Raw genomic sequence first — 21,001 nt, forward strand, 5'->3', positions numbered from 1 at the left:
CAATTATTTCAAAAGGGTTTGATACAAATGCACGCGTAAGCGGTTAAAAAAAAGAAAAACAGAGAAGGAGAATAGTTTTTATTTGCTAAAAAGAAAATTAAAAATAAATTAAGGAAACGCAGTAGAGGTATGCAAAGAGGGGCAAATTACGTAGAAGCAAGATAACTACTCTGAATGAGCGAAACTCCGCAAAAGGTGTACCCCAGTGTCATAGACAGAACTTTTTGAACATCCAAAAAACGGTTGATTAAACATTTGTAATGTTTCAATTTTGATGTATACCAGCCATGCGTTGTTTCTTCATACCACTATAACTATCTTATTGTTAAAAAAGATGAATGTCCTTTTTTCGCTATTTTTAAATGTGCCTTCTAACTAGCGATTAAGTATTATTATGGTGTTTACTGGGTCAGCAAAAATGTATGCACATGTGGATGAACATATGCACGCAGGAGTATGCAGGATTATGCAGGAGTAACGCACATTCGCACTGCACCGATAAATTAGACAGAATGAAAATGTTATTTTTGCCTAGTAATATGTTTAAATTAGGAACGTTTCGCGGGAAAATGCTGACCGTGGGGGCGCGCTCAGGTGGAAGTTATTCAAGCGAAACGTTTTCATTAGTGTACCGGTATAATGGGGAAATAAAATTGGGTTGGAAAAAAAAGCATACAACATATACGTATGTATATACATATATACACACATTTATATAATGAGAGTAATGCGAACCAATGAAACAGCTTTGCACTTGAAGCACTTTAACCAAAAAATGCGAAAATGCAAGTTTAAAAATTGCGACACAACAAATTGTATGGCCTCTTGCGTGTCTGAAGGAAAAAAAAAAAAAAAAAAAAAAAAAATTCCTTTTCCCCTGCAGTGGTGTACACGCATACATACAAATGTGTGCACCTGTGTACGCCAAAATTCGATCTATGTACATCCCATAAATGTATGCAAAGTGTATATCCTTTTTGCCATCCTTATTTCGCTCTTCAATATGATATTAAGACACGACGAAATTTAATTATGGTTGATGATACGAAAATGGAAGAGCTCCTTTGGGTGTTTAATTTTAAGCTGTTTTTCAGGGTCACAGAACTGCTTCTCTTTGTTCTAATTTTTCCTTTATTGTTTTATTTATTATTACTTTTTCCCCTCTTGCGTAACAAATACTTGCAGAAAGGAAGAGAGGAAACGGAAACGTTTTTCAGATGTGCAATGTTGGGTAAAGTACAAGTGTATTCATAAAAATTTTTAATTAAAAAAAGGTGATTCTTTTTTTATGCATATATTGTGCACTCTTTTGAAAGAATTTAAATCGTATTTCGCGGCAAGTGGTACTTCATCCGCAAAACAGCTGTATGCAATAAATGATGGAATCTCCTGAAGGGGGTACGTACATGTTAGAAGTAAAACCGGTTGTGAACTTATCCCTGCATACGATATAACGATCGTGCAGAAGCTGAACAGAAAATATAATCAATAATCGTGGGTGCAAGGGAAAAAAAAAATTGGCAAAAATGTTAAACGGTGAATATGTGTACATGGACTGAAAAACTTTTCCTGCATAATCCTTTAAACTATAGGACTAGCAAAAATGGAGGGGGTGTATCGACAGGGGGAATATCCTTCCCAACTGACGAGAGACGCATTCAGCAAGTGGCAAAAAATTTGCACATGTACCCAACTGTCAATGTACCAAGTATAACGCGCATAATAAGGGCGTACGTCGGGCACCCATTACATACACTTTCTTCTATTTATTACACTTATTCACCTTCACAAGATCATCCGGTACGTTTTCAATCATAATTTTTAAGTATCGCCTCAGACGATAACCTCCTAGAGCTATTTGCTCATTCAACATTTTCTTTAATTTATCGACAGCAGAATTGTCTAAAACGTAGGGAGTTTTGCTATTAAGGGTATCATGTGGGAAGTTAGAATAAATATCATTCACCGCCTTGGTGTAACTATCATTAACGATAAAGTCTAGATATTCTAAATCGCTTAAATCATTTTTTAATCTGTCTCCAAAGTACTCAGGGGGGTACATCTTCATCAAGGCATTTCCTTCTTCCAGCATTTCTTTCATCCCAGAGGTGGGCCATCTTCTACTCCTGGTATGAAAAACGCAATCACATAGGTAGTGCAATTTTTCCACATTATTATTATACTTTATATTGATTAATGTTGCTCCGTTATCTCCTTCGGGAAAATGTTTATTGAAAAATTCGACAACGTGTAATGGCTCATGTATATCCCCGAAAATGTGGATAAAGTATCTTAAGTTAAAATTGTAAGAAAAAAATGTCCCATGATTTTCTTGCTTGTTCATATTTTTTAATGAAGTAAAAATGCTCTTCAATACACTTAATGCGTTATCCGTCTTTTGGTAATATTTCTTACGGTACTCATTCAAGGGAATATTCGTTGGATTGTATGGATTGCTTGTGTAGTGCCATTTGTTCATTAGCTCCAGTCCTCCTATTCTCCTAACTTTAGTAGTGTAGTGATAATCAATTGGCTTTATGTGATCAGCCCATACTGCTGCTGTCACGGGGTCATTGAAATCATTGTCTTCTTTGTAATTTTTAAAAATTGTTTGAAGCACAAACTTTTCATCATCAGTGAGCCCTTCGTAGGCGATGGCACTTATGAGCAAGTGCCCTTCGTCTGACCAGCAGGAAATTCCATGGGCGAACAGTAAGGTGGATAGGAAGAAGAAAATTACTCGCACAGCTGGAAACATGTTTTATGTGTATGTAGGATGAAAATATATGTTCAAAAGGTTAGCCTCCTAAATGGAGCAAGTGAAAATTCCTTTGCGTGGATCCTTGTTCATGCAAATGAAATGGGAGGAACCAATATCGGAGTTCCAATCTGGATAATACCACTTGTGCGTGTGTGCTTCGGTCATACAAAATGGAAATCCCCTTTTTGGAATATGCTCACAGTAGCGCACTAACGTGTGAATGAACAGGTGAGCACAAAATTAATGACTAAACGGGTTCATGTGCTACGGTAGGGTTTTCTCAATCCGCATATACTACCCCGTTAAAGGAATACCAAGATAAGAAAAAATAGTAAATAGCAACAAAGCCAAGCGGAGGAAAAGCTATATATCTGACAACTCAACGGTGATCAAAAGATCGGCTAATTTATAGGCCAATACGATTTCCTAAAAAAAGGAGAAATGGCGATAAAAAAAAAAAAAAAAAAAAAAAAAAAATAGGATATACTTATACAAGTTAAGTGACAACAACAATGTTGAGCGTACAACATGGGGCTAACTCAACGGGCGATGAAAGAGGCATAAACTATACATGTATAATTAAACGTAGAAGAGATTTTAAAAAGATGGCTAAGTCATAATGCTTCTACAATATTGCGTTATACCGTGGGTATGTAAAATAAAAAGGAGTGGTAAAGCAAAGTGATGCCTACTCATTACGCTTTTAAAATGCGGTGCTTATCCTTTCTTTTTAGAAAAAAAAATAATAATAAATGAATGAATTATTTGCCGCCATTTGTACGATTTTAAATGTAGCAAGTTGGGGGGAGTTCATACCGCATCATGGGTTAGATGCAAAGGATGGAGGGAGTGCATATCTGCGATTTGGCGATTTGGCGATTTGGCGATTTGGCAATTTAGCAATTTGACGAATCGGTGAAGAAAAAAAATGGCGGCAAGGCGGCGCAGTATATAAACAGGGGTAGATACCAACAATGCGAATTACCCAAAAGGAACGATCCAGCCGTAACCCCCCCCAAAGCACGGCGTAACTGCATAACGCCGCGCAGAAAAGTAACCCCAATAAAAGTGTGAATCAGGCTTGGGGATGTAGGGACCACGGAAAAAAAAAAAAAAAAAAAAAAAAAAGTTGATAAATTAGGATTTTATACCGTGCACATTCTTACAACACTGAAATGGGGAAAAATGAATTTATTCTCCTTTCCTACCTTGAATATTTCATTACACATTTTTATGAAGGCGCTCAACTGTTGCAAAGCGCATTTTGTAGCTAGCACACTCTCGCCAAGTAACAATATATTAATAACGAACATAGAGGTAAATAAACATTTCCGTCCCGAAAAGAGAGTCCCTCATGTTGAAAGAAGTTTGGTAGGACTTCCCCCCTGCAAGGGAATTAGAAGAAAGGGGAAATGTTTCCATTACCTGAGAATACATGCCATAGGGGGCGAATCCCAATTTGGCAAAAAGCCCAACCCATTAGTACGTCCAAAAAGGAGAATATTTCCCAATGTGCGTAATTTAGAGAGTAGGGGTGCGAAGGACATGCAAAATGGTGATGGGGTGAGTACTGAGACTGACATAAAGACTGGACAAAATGATCTTCAGAGAACCGATGGGACGAAAGAAAAGATGAATGATAACCAGAAGGAATGTGTGATAAACGCAGAATTGCTAAAAAATATAAAAGAAAACGAAAATAGAGATGATACAGTGAGTACCCCATCATGCGAAAATGAAAAGGAAAATTTCAATTTTTTGGAACATTTCACATCGGAAGATGACAATTCGTTAGTGAGTAATTTAAAACCAGAAGAAAGCAAAGAACTCATAGATAGCGATTATTTTAAGAGGATGATGGATGATTTGAATTTAACAGAGGAAGAAATTATGAAGCAACTTAAAAGAAGCGAAAAGAATGTTTCGAGCTTGATTAATAAAAATTTATCTTTGGAGCAAATTGAAAAAAATGCAAAAAATGAAGAGGCACAAAACGAAAAACTCTTTGATACCTACATGAACAGCAACAGCTCCAAAGTTGGCAATTTTATTAACTTTAAAAAAATTGGGAAAAAATATAAAGAGGTTATTTCTCATGTTATAGCCATTTTTTTGAGTAAAGGAAAAAAATTTACAGAAATGATCAAACTGATAGAAGAGAAAAACGAAATTAATATGTGTATTTCTCTTTTGGAAGAAAATGTTCTTTTCAAAAATTTAAGTAAAGATGTCTTAACAGAAATTGTTAACAAGTCCATTTTATTTGGACACTTGAATGAGAAGTTTTCAAACGACGCTGAGAATTTTGAGTGGAGTAAAAAGATCGAAAGCTGCATTATGCACTCAATATGTAATCCTAATTTTAAAGTAAAGCTTATTACGTACTCAAATAATAGTATTAGTGTGACTGTTGTCAGTTCCAAAAGTGTCCATATAGATTCGGATGAGCATGATGAAATTGAGGGTTCCATAAAAAATGCCCTGGAAGAGTATGAACGGGCTAATGGCCTGGACATTTTCTCCTCTTTCAACATCCTCGTACACTTTAGTTAACTCCGTGCGCAGTGCGACGTTCAGTAGGTCACAGTTATATGTCTTCGCGTCTACTCGACAGGGATACATGCATCTCTATTTGGTCAGTGCAAATGTAAGCAATTACCGCTTGGAGATAGTTTCCCTTTGTTAAAAAGAACAGATCTCTACTTTTTTTTTTAAGTCAAATGTTAATACGCGATTTCCCCAGAGCAACCGTGGCAGTTATTCCTTTTAAGGGAACGAAAAAACAGTGCGCAAACAGCTTTTTCGCGTCTCTTACTTCCACTGCTTCTTCACGTTTTACAAATTCGCGCGTGCAGAAGCTGTTTCACACGGTCGATCTGCTCCTCCCCGTAGTAGGACCAACAAACGATCCACCTGGTTATTCTGCCGGTGTACGATTCAAAAATTCGATACTGTGCTATATGCACCGGGAAAGAACACCTCTCAACCTTTTGCAAACGCAGGTGATGATCAAAATGCATGTCATTCCCTGTAAGGCCATCCAAAAAATTGACTTGTTGTTTGTTATCCACAGTGTATAATCGCATAGACTTTATTATTTCCTTTTTTATTAATTTCACATTTTTAAATTTGGACACCAAGGTGGTGAACCAGACTACATTATAAAAATAGAAGCTACTTTCCTTAATCATATTTAGGATAAAACCGTATTCTCCCCCGATATGGTCAATAGGTATGTCACTTTTTCTTCCACTTCTTTGAAGACCATCACCCACTTCTTCTTTGATCCCACTGAAATATTCCTCCTCACTATTGTTGGACACACTGAAGGGATAGATGGTATCCATATTATTACCCTTCGCCCCCGGAGATTTTTCCATATCTGCTTCGATCTGCTCAGTACGCATTGTTTTATCCTCTCTGACATAGCCAAACCGATCGTCCACCTTCTGCGACTCCGCAGATGGAACTTGTTCAGTGTCAAAATATACCACTTCGTTGACGTGGGCACCGATCTTTCGAAAGGGGTTTCTGTTAACTTCATTCAAGGAACTGTAAAATGGAGGGTTACAAATAGAGAAAAAAAAAAAGTCTGAATTATTTACAACGTTATGAAATATTTTCCTGGCATCCTTTTGATACTTCAACATTACCATGTTTTCTTTGTTATTTAGTAAAACGTTTAAATAGCACAGTTTTAAGGAATCTAAATTTACATCTACTCCTACGAAGGACCAATTGTATATGCAATTCCCCAATAGTGGGTATATGCAGTTTGACCCCACCCCAATGTCTAATACTTTTATTTGGTTGCCTCGTAGAAGGGTGTCCTTCTCCCCGTTATTGATCTGCAGCGACTGGGGTGCATACTTGTCTACATGTTCCATGGTCACTTCGCGAATTCGTTGGCTAGTCTTTTCACCAGGAGGATCACCAAGTTTGGCCCCTTCGGAGGCACTTTCTTCTGGGGGAACCTTAGGCAAAGCAGTCAAGTCGGCTATATAGTGCATGTAATTAGCTCTACCAGGAATGTTCGGGCAAAGGAAGTTTCCCTTAACCCCACTGTTTTCCTCTACGGAGGCACCTTCATTCATCAACACACATTCTTCCTTTTCACTTCCCAAATTTAGTAGCATATGGTTGTACTCATTATACATGATCAAAAGGGTATTCTTAAACTGGGCTATATCATTGACTTGAACAGTAACGTTGTCGCCATCCTCTCCATTCGATTCTACATTTATATGTTCCAATGTCCTATCCAGTTCTTTGCATTGTACATATGGCAAATAAAAATTGAGACCGTAGTACTCCTTCAGGGTAGCTTTACTGAGGAAGTAAATAGCTAGAGATTTTTCAAAATTATAAAATAATTTCCCACTATTGTTTTTGCGTAAAAATATGTTTAGAAAAGTATGTTTTTTGCTTAATTCTTCAAAATTGGTGAACGAGCTATTTTGTAAATTTCTTTCATGCATCATTTTGGCTTCCCTACCTTTTTGTTGGGAATTGCCACTTTGCCTTCTGTGTGTGAGGTTATAATTTGCCTCACCTCTTTGGCCTTCATCTCCCCCTCTCCGATGGGATCCCTTTTGAATTTTTCTATTTCTTACCATTCTGGCGGATCAAATAATATGCATCTTTCTTTACCTATCGTGCAGAGGCGCATGTGGTGTGGGCTTCTTACTGGAGTGTTTTACCGCGGCATTTGCTCGTGCGCGTGGGTAGTGATATGGACGATCGGACAAATAACACAGAGTTTAGAACGAAATATTAGGTGATATGAACGCGGCGATTAACAAACTAAAAACTGTGTAAAGCTTCCAAGGGGGATGAATCTCCAAAAATAGAGAAATCCATTACAAAAAAAAAAAAAAAAAAAAAAAAAAAAAAAAAAAAAAAACGTGTACAACGTGACACCCCCAAATGGCACGCACATGTCCCGTTCGATCATTTGTAACTATGTGAACCCTATTTCTAATCCTCTTCCAGGGAAAACTCGTATGAGTAATTGCTTATGATAATCCTATCGCCCTCCCTGGCACCCACATTTTTCAGCTTAACATTTAAGTTTAGTTCATGTAATATTTTGGCAAAAATTTTTGATGTGTCACTTTTGGAAAAATTAAAAATGTTGGCTTGATTTTCGATATATTTTCCCTTAACAATAAAAACATTTTCTTTATATTTGTATATTTCAAATTGAGATGGCCTAAAATTATCACTATTTTCAATTTTTGCAATATCGATTGGCTCAGGTAAGCTTTTTAAAAATTCACTTATGCTGTTTTCATCATTGATGTTTGAAACTATTTCATTTATCGCTTCTACTGCATTTTCCCCCGTTAATGCAGAGATGCAAAATATTTTTTCTATTTTTAAATTTTCCCTTAAATGGTTTATTATTTTACTGACATTATCTTTTTCCTCTTTATATATGTCAATTTTGTTCAGTAGCACCACTTCCTTTTTGCCTTTAAAAATGGGATCAAATTGCACCAAAACGTCTTTTATATTTTTATAAGTTTCGAGTAGGACATCAATGTTGCTGTTTATGTCAAACATATAAATTAATATTTTGCAATGTTTCAGGTGCTCCAAGTATTTGTACGATATGTTTGATTCTTTCTTGTCCAAGTTTTTTATGATTCCCGGGAAGTCGATAACTGTGTAGTTGTTTTTTCCGATGTTCTTTTCACCATCCCCATGTGTTGTATCGTCTGTCGAAACAGTTTCTCTTTCCAGTAAGTCATCTGCCTCTTGGTGATTACTCTCCCAAATGGCTTTATCTTCTTCCTTTCCACCAACAAGCTGGTTTTCCTCCAAAAGGTCTCCCTCTCCCCCGTCCTTCTCATTAACCATGTTGTACCCTTCTCCATCCTTCTGTTCCTCCTCCCCTTGCTCGCGCTTAAATATTCCCAAGTTTGGAAATTTGGACGTGTAGCTATAGTTGGCAATTTTTACATTCGCGTTGGTTATCCTATTCAGCAGCGTACTCTTCCCCACATTGGGGTAGCCAATAATCCCAAAATCGGTAAAGAATATTTTTTTCAGGAAAATTTTTTTTTCCTTTGTTTTTTCGCCAAATTGGCAGACAAATGGGATTTTCAGGCTTTTAGTTCTGTAGGAGTAATTCCCCTTTCCACCTTTCCCCCCCAAAGCGATTAGCACTTTCTGTCCATTTAAATGAATAAAATTGAGAAACTTCTTCTCTTCATCGTATATAATTGTATTCACAGGTATATTTATGCATTCGTCTTTTCCATTTTCCCCACTTTGATTATTGTTTAATCCTTTTCCACCATTTCCAGCATAGTAAAAGGATTTTAATTTAAGGCTTAGAAAATTATCAATTTTTTTATCTCCAATTAGGTACACATTGCCGCCTTTCCCCCCCCGGCCACCAGAAGCGTACTTTTTATTTTTCTTCTGCGAAAATGTTGTAAAACAACATATGCCATCTCCTCCATTTCCTCCCTTAACATTAATTACACACCGGTCATGGAATTGGTTTTTCTTTATCTGCTTTTTCATGCAGTGTAGCTTATTTACTGTGCGACTTGGATACTTCTTACCCTCTTTGCACTTTATGCTGCTGTTGACAAAGAGGGTGTTATTCTGCCTTCCACACTTGGAAGGGAAACTGTACAAAACAGCCCTCTTGTGGAATATCAAAAGGAGCAGAATGATAAATCCAATATGCATATTCCTTTTGAGTGTCCTAATTTCATCCCTACTAAATGAGGCAGGAATGGAAACGTGTGTCGAGGATCCTTATATGTTTGATGCTCGTGGGACCGTTTCATGGTGGAAAAGGAAGAAAATGACAGTTCGATCTGCATACATATATATATGTTTTTTTCTTCTCCAATTTGGTGACGGAAAGAAGAGGATCCCCACTGGAAATGGATGTGCCTGGCCGGATGACCTACTTAAAAGTAGGCATCCCGCTAACGTTCACAAGGGGAAGTATATACATACGTATATATATATATATATATATATATGTGCGTTTTATTTTATTTTTTTTTTTTTCTTATTGGGTCACAGCGGCACAACGTATGAGAGAAACCCTTTCGGCAAAAAATCGGAGCATTCAAATTAAGTTTTCTCAATTGTGTTTTAAAAGGGGGGAATAACCCCGATGTGTTATGGGTATCTCCTTCACCAGTCAGCATCAAACGTATAAAGTGGCTTCATTAAATTCTTTCGAAGAGTGACAAATGCATAGGTAAAAAATTACAATTTTTATGCGTTATAATAACAAAGGCCGCGGAAGAAATACAAAAAATAAACGCAGCAACTGACCGCTGCCAGTGTGTTTTGGAATTAAATTGGGGAGCGGGATGGGCAAAAAAAAAAGCACATTTGGGAAAAACAAAATGTTCGCATGAATAACAACTGTGTGCAACGGATATATGACCACACAGGTGTGCGCTGATTTTTTCCTTAACCAAAAATTTGTAAAAAAAAAAAAATAATAATAAATGGGCAGGCAGGTTCATAAACGAGCAAAAGAGAAACAAACAAATGGACCAATGACCAAACAAATGGATGAACGACCAAACAAATGGATGAACGACCAAACAAATGGATGAATGACCAAACAAATGGATGAATACGCGAATTGCCACAAAACCCAGTTACTCCTTTTTCACCCCCAGAAAGGCGAAAAACTTCTCAGCATACCTTATCTTAAAGTTGGGGTACACGCGCACGATGTTATCTGCCTCATCAAATATGTACTTCTTTAAAATTCCTTTAAAAACAGAAATTGTGGAACTCGGCAAATGCCCGTTCTCCGTGGTCTGCATTATGTGACACCACAATTCACTGTTGCTAGTAAAATCATCGGACTTGTCATGTAGCGAAATTAAAATGAAAACGGTTTTCAAGAAAAAGAAAAGGTTACAATGCTGCTGTTTTTTTTTCCCTCCCATTTCGTGTGGATCCATTTCGATAAATTTAAAAATGTGAAAATTCAACAACTTCTCTTTAAACAAAAAAGTAAATAACTTGCTTAAAAAAAGGACTTGCTTTAAATCGTAATTATTGATATTCTTCAAGTAATTTATAAAAACTGTTTTTAAGCTGAATAAAAATATTCTACTTTTAACATTGGAAATATTTCTTAACATCTTTGCATAGGCAACTTTGTATTTTTTTTCATACAACAGGGTTTGAATAATTGTTTGGATGACATGAGGGATATTTTTCTTCTTCTTTAAAATTAAGGATAAGTTGTGCACACACTCATTTACGTCCAGACTGTTTTTTATAATTAAGAAAATTTTTTTCGGTAGAATTCCCTGAATTTTATATTTCTTTAAAAGTTTACCAAAGTAGGATTCGTTAAAATATTCTTCTTCATCCCCCGCCATTAAATAATTTAGCTTACAAAATTTGTTCTTCACAAATTTAGTTTCTTCTTCGCCGAGAGGGTCATTGTCCCTGTTACATGTCTTATTTTCGCTCTCGACTAGTGCACCATTTGTATAAATATCATTTTTTTCCATTTCTTCGTTTTCTCTGCTTTTCCTCCTTTTAGCGCCTTTTTTTCCTCCCTGTGTGTTGGCACATTCGGCACTTTTAAAAAATTTTAAGAATGAAAAAGAGACCATTCTCCCCTTGAAGTTATATTTCTTTTCAAACTCATTTAAGACGCTAAAGAGGAATTCAAATTTATTTAAAAAGTGAAATTTCATTGTGCCATTTTTTAAATCATCAATATCTTTGATCAAAAATCGTAGTTTGCTCTTTTCGATGCAAATATCATTCTGCACAATATAATTGTCGATCTGTTTTTTTAAATACTCCGTTATATAATTCAAGTGACTACCATCTTCACTTTTTAGCTTCATTCCGCAAATTTTCAAAATGATAATTATATTGTCCACGCTGCTAATGCTTATATCCTCACACAGCAAGTTAATGATATCAGTTATGCAGTCGAAATCGAGGTAACTGAGGGCATAAAAAAGGCAAAAGCTCTTCAGTATGTTTCTTAGAATTATTTTAAAATTTTGGTATTTCTCCTGTTCCTCTTGGCTAACTAAATGATTACTTTTCGCATTGTTTGTACTCCCCTGTGCGGGGATACCATATTGGTTTTCTTCACTTGAACCAGTTGGCGGCGCACTCTGTCCATTTTTACTACCATTCTCGTTGCTATCATGCAGGTTGTCATGGTTGCGGTTCACGACACCACTGAGCTCATTTTCTCTTTCTACTTTTCTCATCAAATCACGATTGTCCTCGCAGAGTTGTTTAAGAGTTCTGGTCAGGGCTTTTAAGAAATCTTTCAGCAAATTCTGGTATACCAAATTGTTCAACACACAAATTATCACCACGCATATGCATATGTGAATATCGGTAGCATTTACATGGTTAAAATGGTTGCGTGTTATTTTCGTGATAGAATCATTAAACATAACCTTTAGTTTCAAGTCATCCAGATCGTGAAAATATTTGCACAGATCTTGAATAATGGATTTTATATTAAATTCGGATGTCTTGTTCAGAGAAACCATGAGAAATTTCTCTATCTTTTTCGCTTCTTCTGGATAATTCAGTGCCTTTTTCTTTTTCTTTTTTTCCGCTTTGGGTTTTTTTTTCCTTTCGCTCACCTTTCCCCTGGGGGGATGCACCCCCCCTGCGTTTTCTGCGTCTTCTTCTTCTCCGCTTTCCGATATCTCTGTGTGAGTCTTCTTTTTTGACAACTTCTTTTTCTTCACTTTTTTCTTCTCTTTTTTCTCTGTGTCTTCCTCGCTTGGTGCATCATCTTGATCTTCACTTAGAACCCTCTCTTCCTCAGAGGATCTTCCCACAGTGTCATCCTCCTCCCGTAGGGCATTGTTACCCTTTTTTTTACATTTCTTTTTATAACTTTTCTGAAATTCGCCAAATATTATGTCAGTCAATTTTAGCAAATTCGAGTCAAAGCCATCCTTCTCCAACTGTTTAAAAATTTTTTCCTCATTATTTTTCCCATCATCCTTGTTGTTAATTTTTAACTTCTTCGACAAGTACGATAATAACTGATTATCCTTTTCTTGTTCAGCAGAAATATCATACTTGATTTTGCTATTCAATATTTTTTTCTGTTTCTTGGGTGGGGCGTTTAAATTGTTGCCCTCGCTGTAATTTCTTTTTCTCTTGCTATTTCCTTTGTCCTGTTTTGTTGGCCTCACTTCCAGCGATTCATCCGGGTTATTGATTGTGGGGATATTTCTTCCTCGTGAATTTTTTTTCCTTTTGGAGAAAAGGAGTTTCTTTTCCTTTTTCTGTATCCTGGCCAATTTTCTCAGTTCCCTCCTGTTCCGAATGTTGCCTGTAAATTATGGGATGGCATGTGCATATTAGTGGATATCCAGGTGAACGTTGGTACAAACAAATAGGTTGGTTATTTGCATAAGCAGAAAGATGGTGTGAAGGAATCCTAATGAGGACACAATCCCCATGCGGAGGTACAAATGGGGGATGGGAGGGGGGGGGGGGCCTGCTGATATAAATAGAAAAGGGGATTAATTTACAGCCCCCAAAGCATAGCTTATGCAGATATATATTTATACCTCTATTCAGGTACAATGGCATATTTTTCCAAAGATGGGCTTAAACAATTGTATGTCCTGAAATTAAGATATTGGTGGGGAGGGGATTATGCCACCACAACCAACCACTTGGTCATCCGCTTGGTTAGAAATCCCAAACGGCAGGTACGCATATGCAAAATGAAGCTCTGCGCAGAGATATTATTTTCTTCTACGTTATAAAATATTCTATAGGGTTATCCTTCCATTTTGTACAACTTCAACTTTAACTTCAATATCGAGTTAGAACACCAACTTTTGTGCTATACCTGCGTATTGCGCTTATGTATATTATCTTCTACAGAATTGGAATATTTTGCAGAATTTAAAAGATTTTTTTTCTAACCCACCAGAGTAAGCACGATGTTTTTGTTTTGTTTTTCCTACGTGCCTCCAGTGACAGGTGATTTGCCAACAATAGTAGCATAAAAAGCATGCAGCGCGGGTAATTAATGGTAAACTACAAAAGGGGAAGTCCAAATTGCGAAAACGCCAAAGCACGCGGTAAATTATGGCGCTAATATTTTTTTCATTTAAACTATTCAAAATGCTTAAATAAAAAACTGTAGTAAAATATGTTTAAAAGGTTAAAAAATTAAGTTTCTTTTTTTTTTTTTTTTTTTTCCTTTTGCGGAACCACAGCAACCCCGATAGGGGGGTATTCTATTATGTAGGGGGAATGACTGAGAGAAAAAAGCGCAACGTGCATATGTACACAAATAAATGTGAAAGTGCGAACACGATTGTGCAAATAGATACATATATATACAATGCGTGGAGTGAATTATATGCATAATTTACAAAGCTGTGTATGTATATATGCGAAATATTTTGTGCCTTCGCAAAATATGTGGCAATTTTTTTTTGTGAATTAATTTGAGAACAAAGGGGAGATAGGAATATAGAGTTCAATTTTTCTTAGCCGGAATTGATATGTGTTTTTGCGTATACAGATATGCATGAGGGTACGTGCCTTTGAGCCTGCATGTGCACCTGTGAAGCGGCCGGGGCGTACACCAATCTGTATGTGGGATGTAGTTTTGCATAATACATGTGTAATTGTAGCAAAGGCTAAAGGCACATTCGTGTGAACCCTCGTTCGAAGCTCTTTGATGGTCATCACGCATGGGTCCTTTTAACAGCAGTGTCCATTATCAATGCAAAATTACGTATCATGTAATTCTTCAGTCTGCTTAAAATGGAAGTAACATATGGCTGTAGAACCACCCTGTTTAACTAACACCCTCCTCCCGAACACCAAGTGCATTTCTTCTATGAAAGCATGAGTGAAAGGGAACAGTGACTGTCACAAAAATTGGCAAAGCTAAATGAGTTTTCCGCTTTTTCCATTTCTTCCCTCTTCTGTTTTTTAGTTGTTTTTCCCCCTTTGAGGGGCTAAGAAAATGCCAATAGTTGCTAAAGGCATATGCAGCAGAGCGCCAAATTAGCACAAAGCTAATGGCTGCATGCTGCGTACTAGCATGAATATATGCCACGTAAGGCAAATCAGCTAACACAGCGTGCCCCTTTTGTTTGTATTTCGTGACAAATGCGTTTTCACATGTGGGAAGTGGCTTATATCAGCTGACACAAACTTCATATGCTTATGTGCATAGTTGTGTGTCTATGCGTATGTCTAAACTTATAAGAAGGGACATGTGCACATGCAGATGATCCTAATTTTTTTTTTTTTTTTTTTTTTTTTCTTCCTTTGGGGAGGAGGGGGGGGATATCACTACTACCAAAGTAAAATGATTTCGATGAGAAGATGGTTCGATGTCAATTATTCCTTTTCTACTTAATCCTTATCCATTATGTGTTAGCAGTTCGAAATAAAAGTAGGCCGAAAGCGGATTTTTACTTGAAGACGAATTGCGAATTGGTGAAGAGGCGAAAGAATGGCTCGAAGGCATATTTCAAGAGGAAGGTTCGGGATGAGGATTTAGGTTTGAGGTCATTCTATGACCAGTTGAGAGGGGGGAGAAGTAATTGTAGCAGTGCCGGTAACCATGATAACCACGTTGATCGACGCAACAGCGGCGCGCTGCGTGCCACGAGCACGTTCGTATCCAAGTACTACAAAATAAATATAAACGATGTGTACAGCTACCTGAATAGGAAGAAGTATGAGTACATAGAGACAGACGTGAAGATAACGCTCAAGTACTGTCCATTTTGCCCTCCACACAAGTATAAATATGATAATATGTACAAGCATGAAATTTTTAAAAACACCGGAAATAGTTATTGCCACAGGTGTGGATATAAAGGGAGCTTCTACGATTTCAAACTAAAAATGGGAGACCTCGTAACAAGCAATTTCGAAAGTACTGTTGTGAACAATACGACCTATGAGGAGGAAAAAATAACCTTCAACGATGTTAAGGTGTATAATATGAATTTGTTGTACTCCAAGGAGGCAGAAGGGGCAAGGAAATATTTAGTCGAAGAAAGGAAGCTAAATTTAGAGACGTTAAAAAAGTATTATATAGGATTTTCTATCATGGAATTTCAGTCGTTAGAAAATTCAGGAAAATTTGAAAAACACGAATGCTTAATTTTCCCCTTTATAAAAAAAGCCAATGATATGAATTCGATAGGGTTAAATGGAAATAGAAACAACACCAATGAAAAAGATTCCTACGAAATTGTCCGCATAAAGGTAAGAAGCTTAAGGGATAAAGGATACATGAGATTATACCCCAAGAATGTGAAAGACGAAATGAAATTATTCTTTTTTGGAGACCATTTGGTTAGTAATTCTGAAGAGATTGTCCTGACGGAAGGGGAGATAGATGCCATGACTGTAAATCAGGAGACGAATTATGCCGCCATTTCTTTGCCTAATGGTTCCAAATCTCTTCCCATATATTTGTTGCCATATTTGGAAAGATTCAAAAAAATACACCTGTGGCTGGATTTCGACAAGGCCGGAAAATCTAGCGTCTTTAATTTTGTTAATAAAATTGGCCTAGGGAGAACGAACGTAATAAACGATACGAATGTGCAATATCTGGATGAACAGGTGTTCGAGAGGAAGAGGAAAAATATGTTAACTAAGGGAGGTCTCCTCTTACCCCTAATGATTGGCGATAACGCCATTGGCGTAGCGGAGCAGAAGCAGGATGCTATTAAAGAAAATACGCAAAGTGGTGAAAAAAATGGGAATACTGAGTGTATAGCGGGTGGAAATGAACCCAACACAGCTGTAGATCCCATATCAGGTACAAAGAAATCAGATTTGCAAATAACAGAAAAGGCGAAAAGTGAAGGTGATGGGAAAAACAATTCCATTTGTGGTGACACGGGAAATAAGCAAGAGGAGGCGCAAAAAAAAGTAAATGAAGAATCCAAAGTAAGAGCATTCCACTTTGTACAGAACAACATCATGTACATACCAAACAACATCGTTGTAAAGGATGCCAATGACTGTCTAAGACATAACATAGATATACGATTTTTTATAGAAAATAGCGAAAAGGTAAAACATAGCCAAATATTAAACTTCAATGATTTAAGGCAAAACATTTTGGAAGAATTAAAATATCCGGATAGAATAAATGGAATAAAGAGTAAAACCATTCCATCTTTGAATAAATTTCTATATGGCCTACGTATGGGAGAATTATCCATATGGACAGGTCCAACAGGGGTAGGAAAAACTACTCTCCTGTCTCAACTTTCGCTAGATTATTGCATCCAGGGGGTATCTACCTTATGGGGGTCCTTTGAAATTAATAATATAAAATTAGGAAAAGTAATGTTAAATCAATTTTGTGGAAAAAACTTAGAAAAAAATATTGAATTATTTGATCTATATGCAGATAAGTTTGAATTATTACCGTTAAAATTTCTGAAGTTTCATGGAAGTACAAATATTGATCAAGTCCTGGATGCCATGGATTATGCAGTTTATGCCTACGATGTGAAGCATATAATTATTGATAATTTACAATTCATGCTAAATATAAATAAATTTTCTGATATTTATGAACTACAAAATATTGCAATAGATAAATTTCGATCCTTCAGTACAAATAAGAATGTCCACATCACTTTGGTTGTTCACCCAAGGAAGGAGGACAACAACCTTCTGTCCATAGCTTCCGTGTTTGGTAGTGTCAAATCTACGCAGGAAGCTGATAACGTGTTTATCATACAGAGACAAGTATCTAAAACAAATGAAACTGTTTTTTTCATAGACATTAAAAAAAACAGATTTAAGGGATGCTTGGGTAGAATCCCTTACTTGTACAATAAAGAAAATATGACCATCAAGGAGATGTCCATTGGCTACTTAAATGATGCCATTCCCAGCAGCGGCTATGGGACCAAGGTTACCACCCCTCCTTCTAATTTTGTGCCGAACGTTGGGCCCCTTCGTGGTGGCCTGGATTTCACGCTGTGCGATGAGTATGACTATATGAAGCAGTTGTCCGAAGAGTACGAATCCAAACACGCAATGCGCAAGTACCGCGTTGGCGCTGATGGTAGGGTTAGCGGTGTCGGGAGTGCAAGTACAAATAACCCTAACGCTTCTTCCTCCGTACACCGCGCTCCAAATGAATGTAGGAACGATAGCGGCGCGACTGACTCTTTACGCAATAACCAAAATAATGATAACAAGTCAGTCAACCAAGTAGGCGATGCAGAGGATGACCCCACAAGTAATAATCGCGTAGTTAATACAAACGACAAAAGCGAAGAAGGAAGAATAAAAAAAAACATGCTCAAGGGTGATGACCAAGGACGCACAACAACCCCTGTAGGAAAAACTACAAAAAGTGATAAACCAAGTGGTGATATCATCCATGTGCAAAATTCACCAAACACAAAAAGGGAGAAGCAGGAGGCAGCCCCAGATGTGCCCAAACAAAATGTATCATCCTACCGATTGAGCAGTGAAGGGATAACAAAACTATGCGAAGAAATAAAAGACAACAAAAATGAAATGCTAAAAGATAGAGAGATAACCATATCAATGAGGAACTGTGTTATAAATAAAGATTCAACGATAAAAGACATTCGAAATTTTATAAAGACAAACAAGTTAAATATAAAAACGGCTGGAAAGAATCTAAAAAAGGTAGACGTTTTTATAGCCATTTTGCAAAGTATTCCGAAGGAGTACATAACGATTAAGTACGGAGGAGGGGATGTAGAAAAGGATAATCCAGATAAAAACAGTGTGGGAAATAGAACTGGTGAAAATGTGAAACGGACCAAAGTGCATAGCACGCTCGCAGAAAATCATAACGGTGTGATAACGGGGGGTAATCCTTCCGGCGCATTACCAGTTGGGGGGCCCACCAAGAACAATTTCAACATTGTTTCGTCTGTTAAGGAATCCTCTGCGAGCGGCCATAACATTGGGCATAGTTTACGTGGTTATGTAAGTCACCCCGGAAAGGAGGATGCCCTGTCGGGAGAGAAGCAGTACAGTGAAGAAATAAAATCGATATACGGGGAGGAAGTTACAAAAAGGTACATACAAGATAATATAATCAACGTAGACGACAACATTGTTAAGCGGAGTGGCATGTTCAAATTGGAAGGAGACAACAAAATGGTAAGTAACGAAAAATTGGAGTATTACGAACCGGTGAAAAAATTCGATGACGATATTGAGTCGAGATTTTTTCTCATAAATGACAATAATTACAATGAAAAGATTAATAATATTTACAAAAACGTAACGCACTGCGGATTAGACATTGAGACAACCGGACTGGAAGTTTTTGACGAGAAAATTCGCCTCATTCAGATCGCCGTGGAGAATTACCCAGTGATCATTTACGATATGTTTAACATAACGAAGGAAAGCATCTTGACTGGGTTGAGGGAAATCCTAAAAAACGAAAAAGTGGTGAAAATTATACAAAACGGAAAATTTGATGCCAAATTCTTAATGCACAACAATTTCCAAGTGGATAACATATTCGACACGTATATAGCTAGCAAACTTTTAGATAAAAATAAAAATATGTACGGATTTAAGCTGAACAATATTGTAGAGAAATATTTAAATGTAACCCTAGACAAGCAACAGCAAAATAGTGTGTGGAATAATTCTTTGTTGAATAATAATCAACTGTTTTACGCAGCCAGAGATTCCAGCTGTTTACTGAAATTGTACAAAAAATTAAAATCTGAAATTTGTAAGGAAAATATGGAAACGGTGAATGATATTGAAAATAAGTGCATTTTGCCTATTTGTGATATGGAGCTTAATGGTATCACGGTGGACCTGGAAAGTTTGAAGAAAAGTACGAATGAAATTTTGAGCGAATTAAATACAGAAACAAGCAAATTGAAGGCAGAGCTGAAAGACGAAGAAATTAACATTAACTCACAGCAACAGGTACTAAAAGCATTACAAAATAACAACGTGAGGGATATTTCAAATAAGCTTATCGAAAATACATCCGATTCAAACTTGAAAAATTTCCTCAACCATAAGGAAGTAGTCCTATTAAGAAATTACAGAAGATTGTACAAGCTGTACTCCGCCTTTTACTTAAAGTTACCACAACACATAAACAAAAAAACGAACAAAATACACACGACATTTAATCAGTTAAAAACTTTCTCAGGTAGATTTAGCAGTGAAAAACCAAACTTACAGCAAATTCCAAGGCAAAAAAATATAAGGGAAATTTTTATTCCTCAAAAAGACAACATATTTATAATCGCCGACTTTAAGCAAATTGAGCTAAAAATAGCTGCCGAAATTACCAATGACGATATTATGCTCAAAGCGTACAATAACAATATCGATCTGCACACACTCACAGCTAGTATTATCACGAAGAAGCCCATAGCGGATGTAAATAAGGAAGACAGACATATTGCCAAGGCCATAAACTTTGGGTTAATTTACGGAATGAATTATGTGAATCTGAAAAATTATGCAAACACATATTACAACTTAAATATGAACCTAGATCAATGCCTTTATTTTTACAACTCCTTTTTTGAGCATTATAAGGGCATATATAGATGGCATAATCAAATAAAACAAATCAGAGGTTTAGAGTATTCCACTCTTTCCAACAGGAAAGTCATATTCCCCTATTTTTCTTTCACCAAGGCTTTGAATTACCCAGTACAGGGCACCTGCGCTGATATTTTAAAATTGTCCTTAGTTGAGCTATATAAAAATTTGAAACCTATCCATGGGAAAATCATCCTCTGTGTACATGATGAAATTATTATCGAGGTTGACAAGAAATATCAGGAGGATGCTTTAAAAATCCTCGTGGAATCGATGGAAAATTCCGCTTCGTTTTTTTTGAAAAAAGTCAAGTGCGAGGTTTCCGTGAAGATTGCGCAGAACTGGGGCTCCAAGGAGTAGACCATGTTGTTCATGCTAGCCAAGTAAGGCAGAGGGGGAGGAGTTGTCAAAAGTTGTCTATTCAGGCGTGTACCCCTCCCCCCCCCATGTTTGCACATAATTTTTGGAACCGTGTACATCTTGCAAAGCATATGCTCAACGGGTGTTCCCTTTTGAGAACCGCTTTGCAAGATGTACACGAAATAGACAGTGTCCACAAAAACAGCACAACGAATGAAATACAAAATTGAATACAGCTGCGGAGGTCCGCGCCCCTAGTTTGTACATACCTACGGAGGATGCACTTTTATATAACGA

At 36.9% G+C, this 21,001-nt stretch overlaps 6 protein-coding genes across 6 annotated transcripts; 2 read left to right on the top strand and 4 right to left on the bottom strand.

Annotated features, from left to right (window-relative positions):
* Positions 1-1,762: 1,762 nt before the first annotated feature.
* Positions 1,763-2,758, bottom strand: PKNH_1346400 (p1/s1 nuclease, putative; the record flags this gene model as incomplete). The annotated part of the gene is made up of 1 exon (XM_002260842.1): positions 1,763-2,758. The coding sequence occupies one exon, from the start codon at positions 2,756-2,758 to the stop codon at positions 1,763-1,765; it is 996 nt and encodes a 331-aa protein (XP_002260878.1).
* A 1,188-nt stretch (positions 2,759-3,946) lies between these two features.
* PKNH_1346500 (conserved Plasmodium protein, unknown function) lies at positions 3,947-5,314 on the top strand (the record flags this gene model as incomplete). The annotated part of the gene is made up of 1 exon (XM_002260843.1): positions 3,947-5,314. The coding sequence occupies one exon, from the start codon at positions 3,947-3,949 to the stop codon at positions 5,312-5,314; it is 1,368 nt and encodes a 455-aa protein (XP_002260879.1).
* A 275-nt stretch (positions 5,315-5,589) lies between these two features.
* Positions 5,590-7,242, bottom strand: PKNH_1346600 (methyltransferase, putative; the record flags this gene model as incomplete). The annotated part of the gene is made up of 1 exon (XM_002260844.1): positions 5,590-7,242. One exon carries the CDS (start codon positions 7,240-7,242, stop codon positions 5,590-5,592), a length of 1,653 nt encoding a protein of 550 aa, XP_002260880.1.
* A 496-nt stretch (positions 7,243-7,738) lies between these two features.
* On the bottom strand, positions 7,739-9,466 carry PKNH_1346700 (GTP-binding protein Obg1, putative; the record flags this gene model as incomplete). Its single annotated transcript, XM_002260845.1, has 1 exon — positions 7,739-9,466. The coding sequence occupies one exon, from the start codon at positions 9,464-9,466 to the stop codon at positions 7,739-7,741; it is 1,728 nt and encodes a 575-aa protein (XP_002260881.1).
* Positions 9,467-10,404: 938 nt separating this feature from the next.
* On the bottom strand, positions 10,405-13,354 carry PKNH_1346800 (conserved Plasmodium protein, unknown function; the record flags this gene model as incomplete). The annotated part of the gene is made up of 2 exons (XM_039113586.1): positions 10,405-13,091; positions 13,333-13,354. The coding sequence occupies 2 exons, from the start codon at positions 13,352-13,354 to the stop codon at positions 10,405-10,407; spliced, it is 2,709 nt and encodes a 902-aa protein (XP_038969959.1).
* Positions 13,355-15,118: 1,764 nt separating this feature from the next.
* PKNH_1346900 (POM1-like protein) lies at positions 15,119-20,704 on the top strand (the record flags this gene model as incomplete). The annotated part of the gene is made up of 1 exon (XM_002260847.1): positions 15,119-20,704. One exon carries the CDS (start codon positions 15,119-15,121, stop codon positions 20,702-20,704), a length of 5,586 nt encoding a protein of 1,861 aa, XP_002260883.1.
* Positions 20,705-21,001: the final 297 nt, after the last annotated feature.

This window comes from Plasmodium knowlesi (genome assembly GCF_000006355.2).
Source record: "Plasmodium knowlesi strain H genome assembly, chromosome: 13".
NCBI lineage: Eukaryota > Apicomplexa > Aconoidasida > Haemosporida > Plasmodiidae > Plasmodium > Plasmodium knowlesi.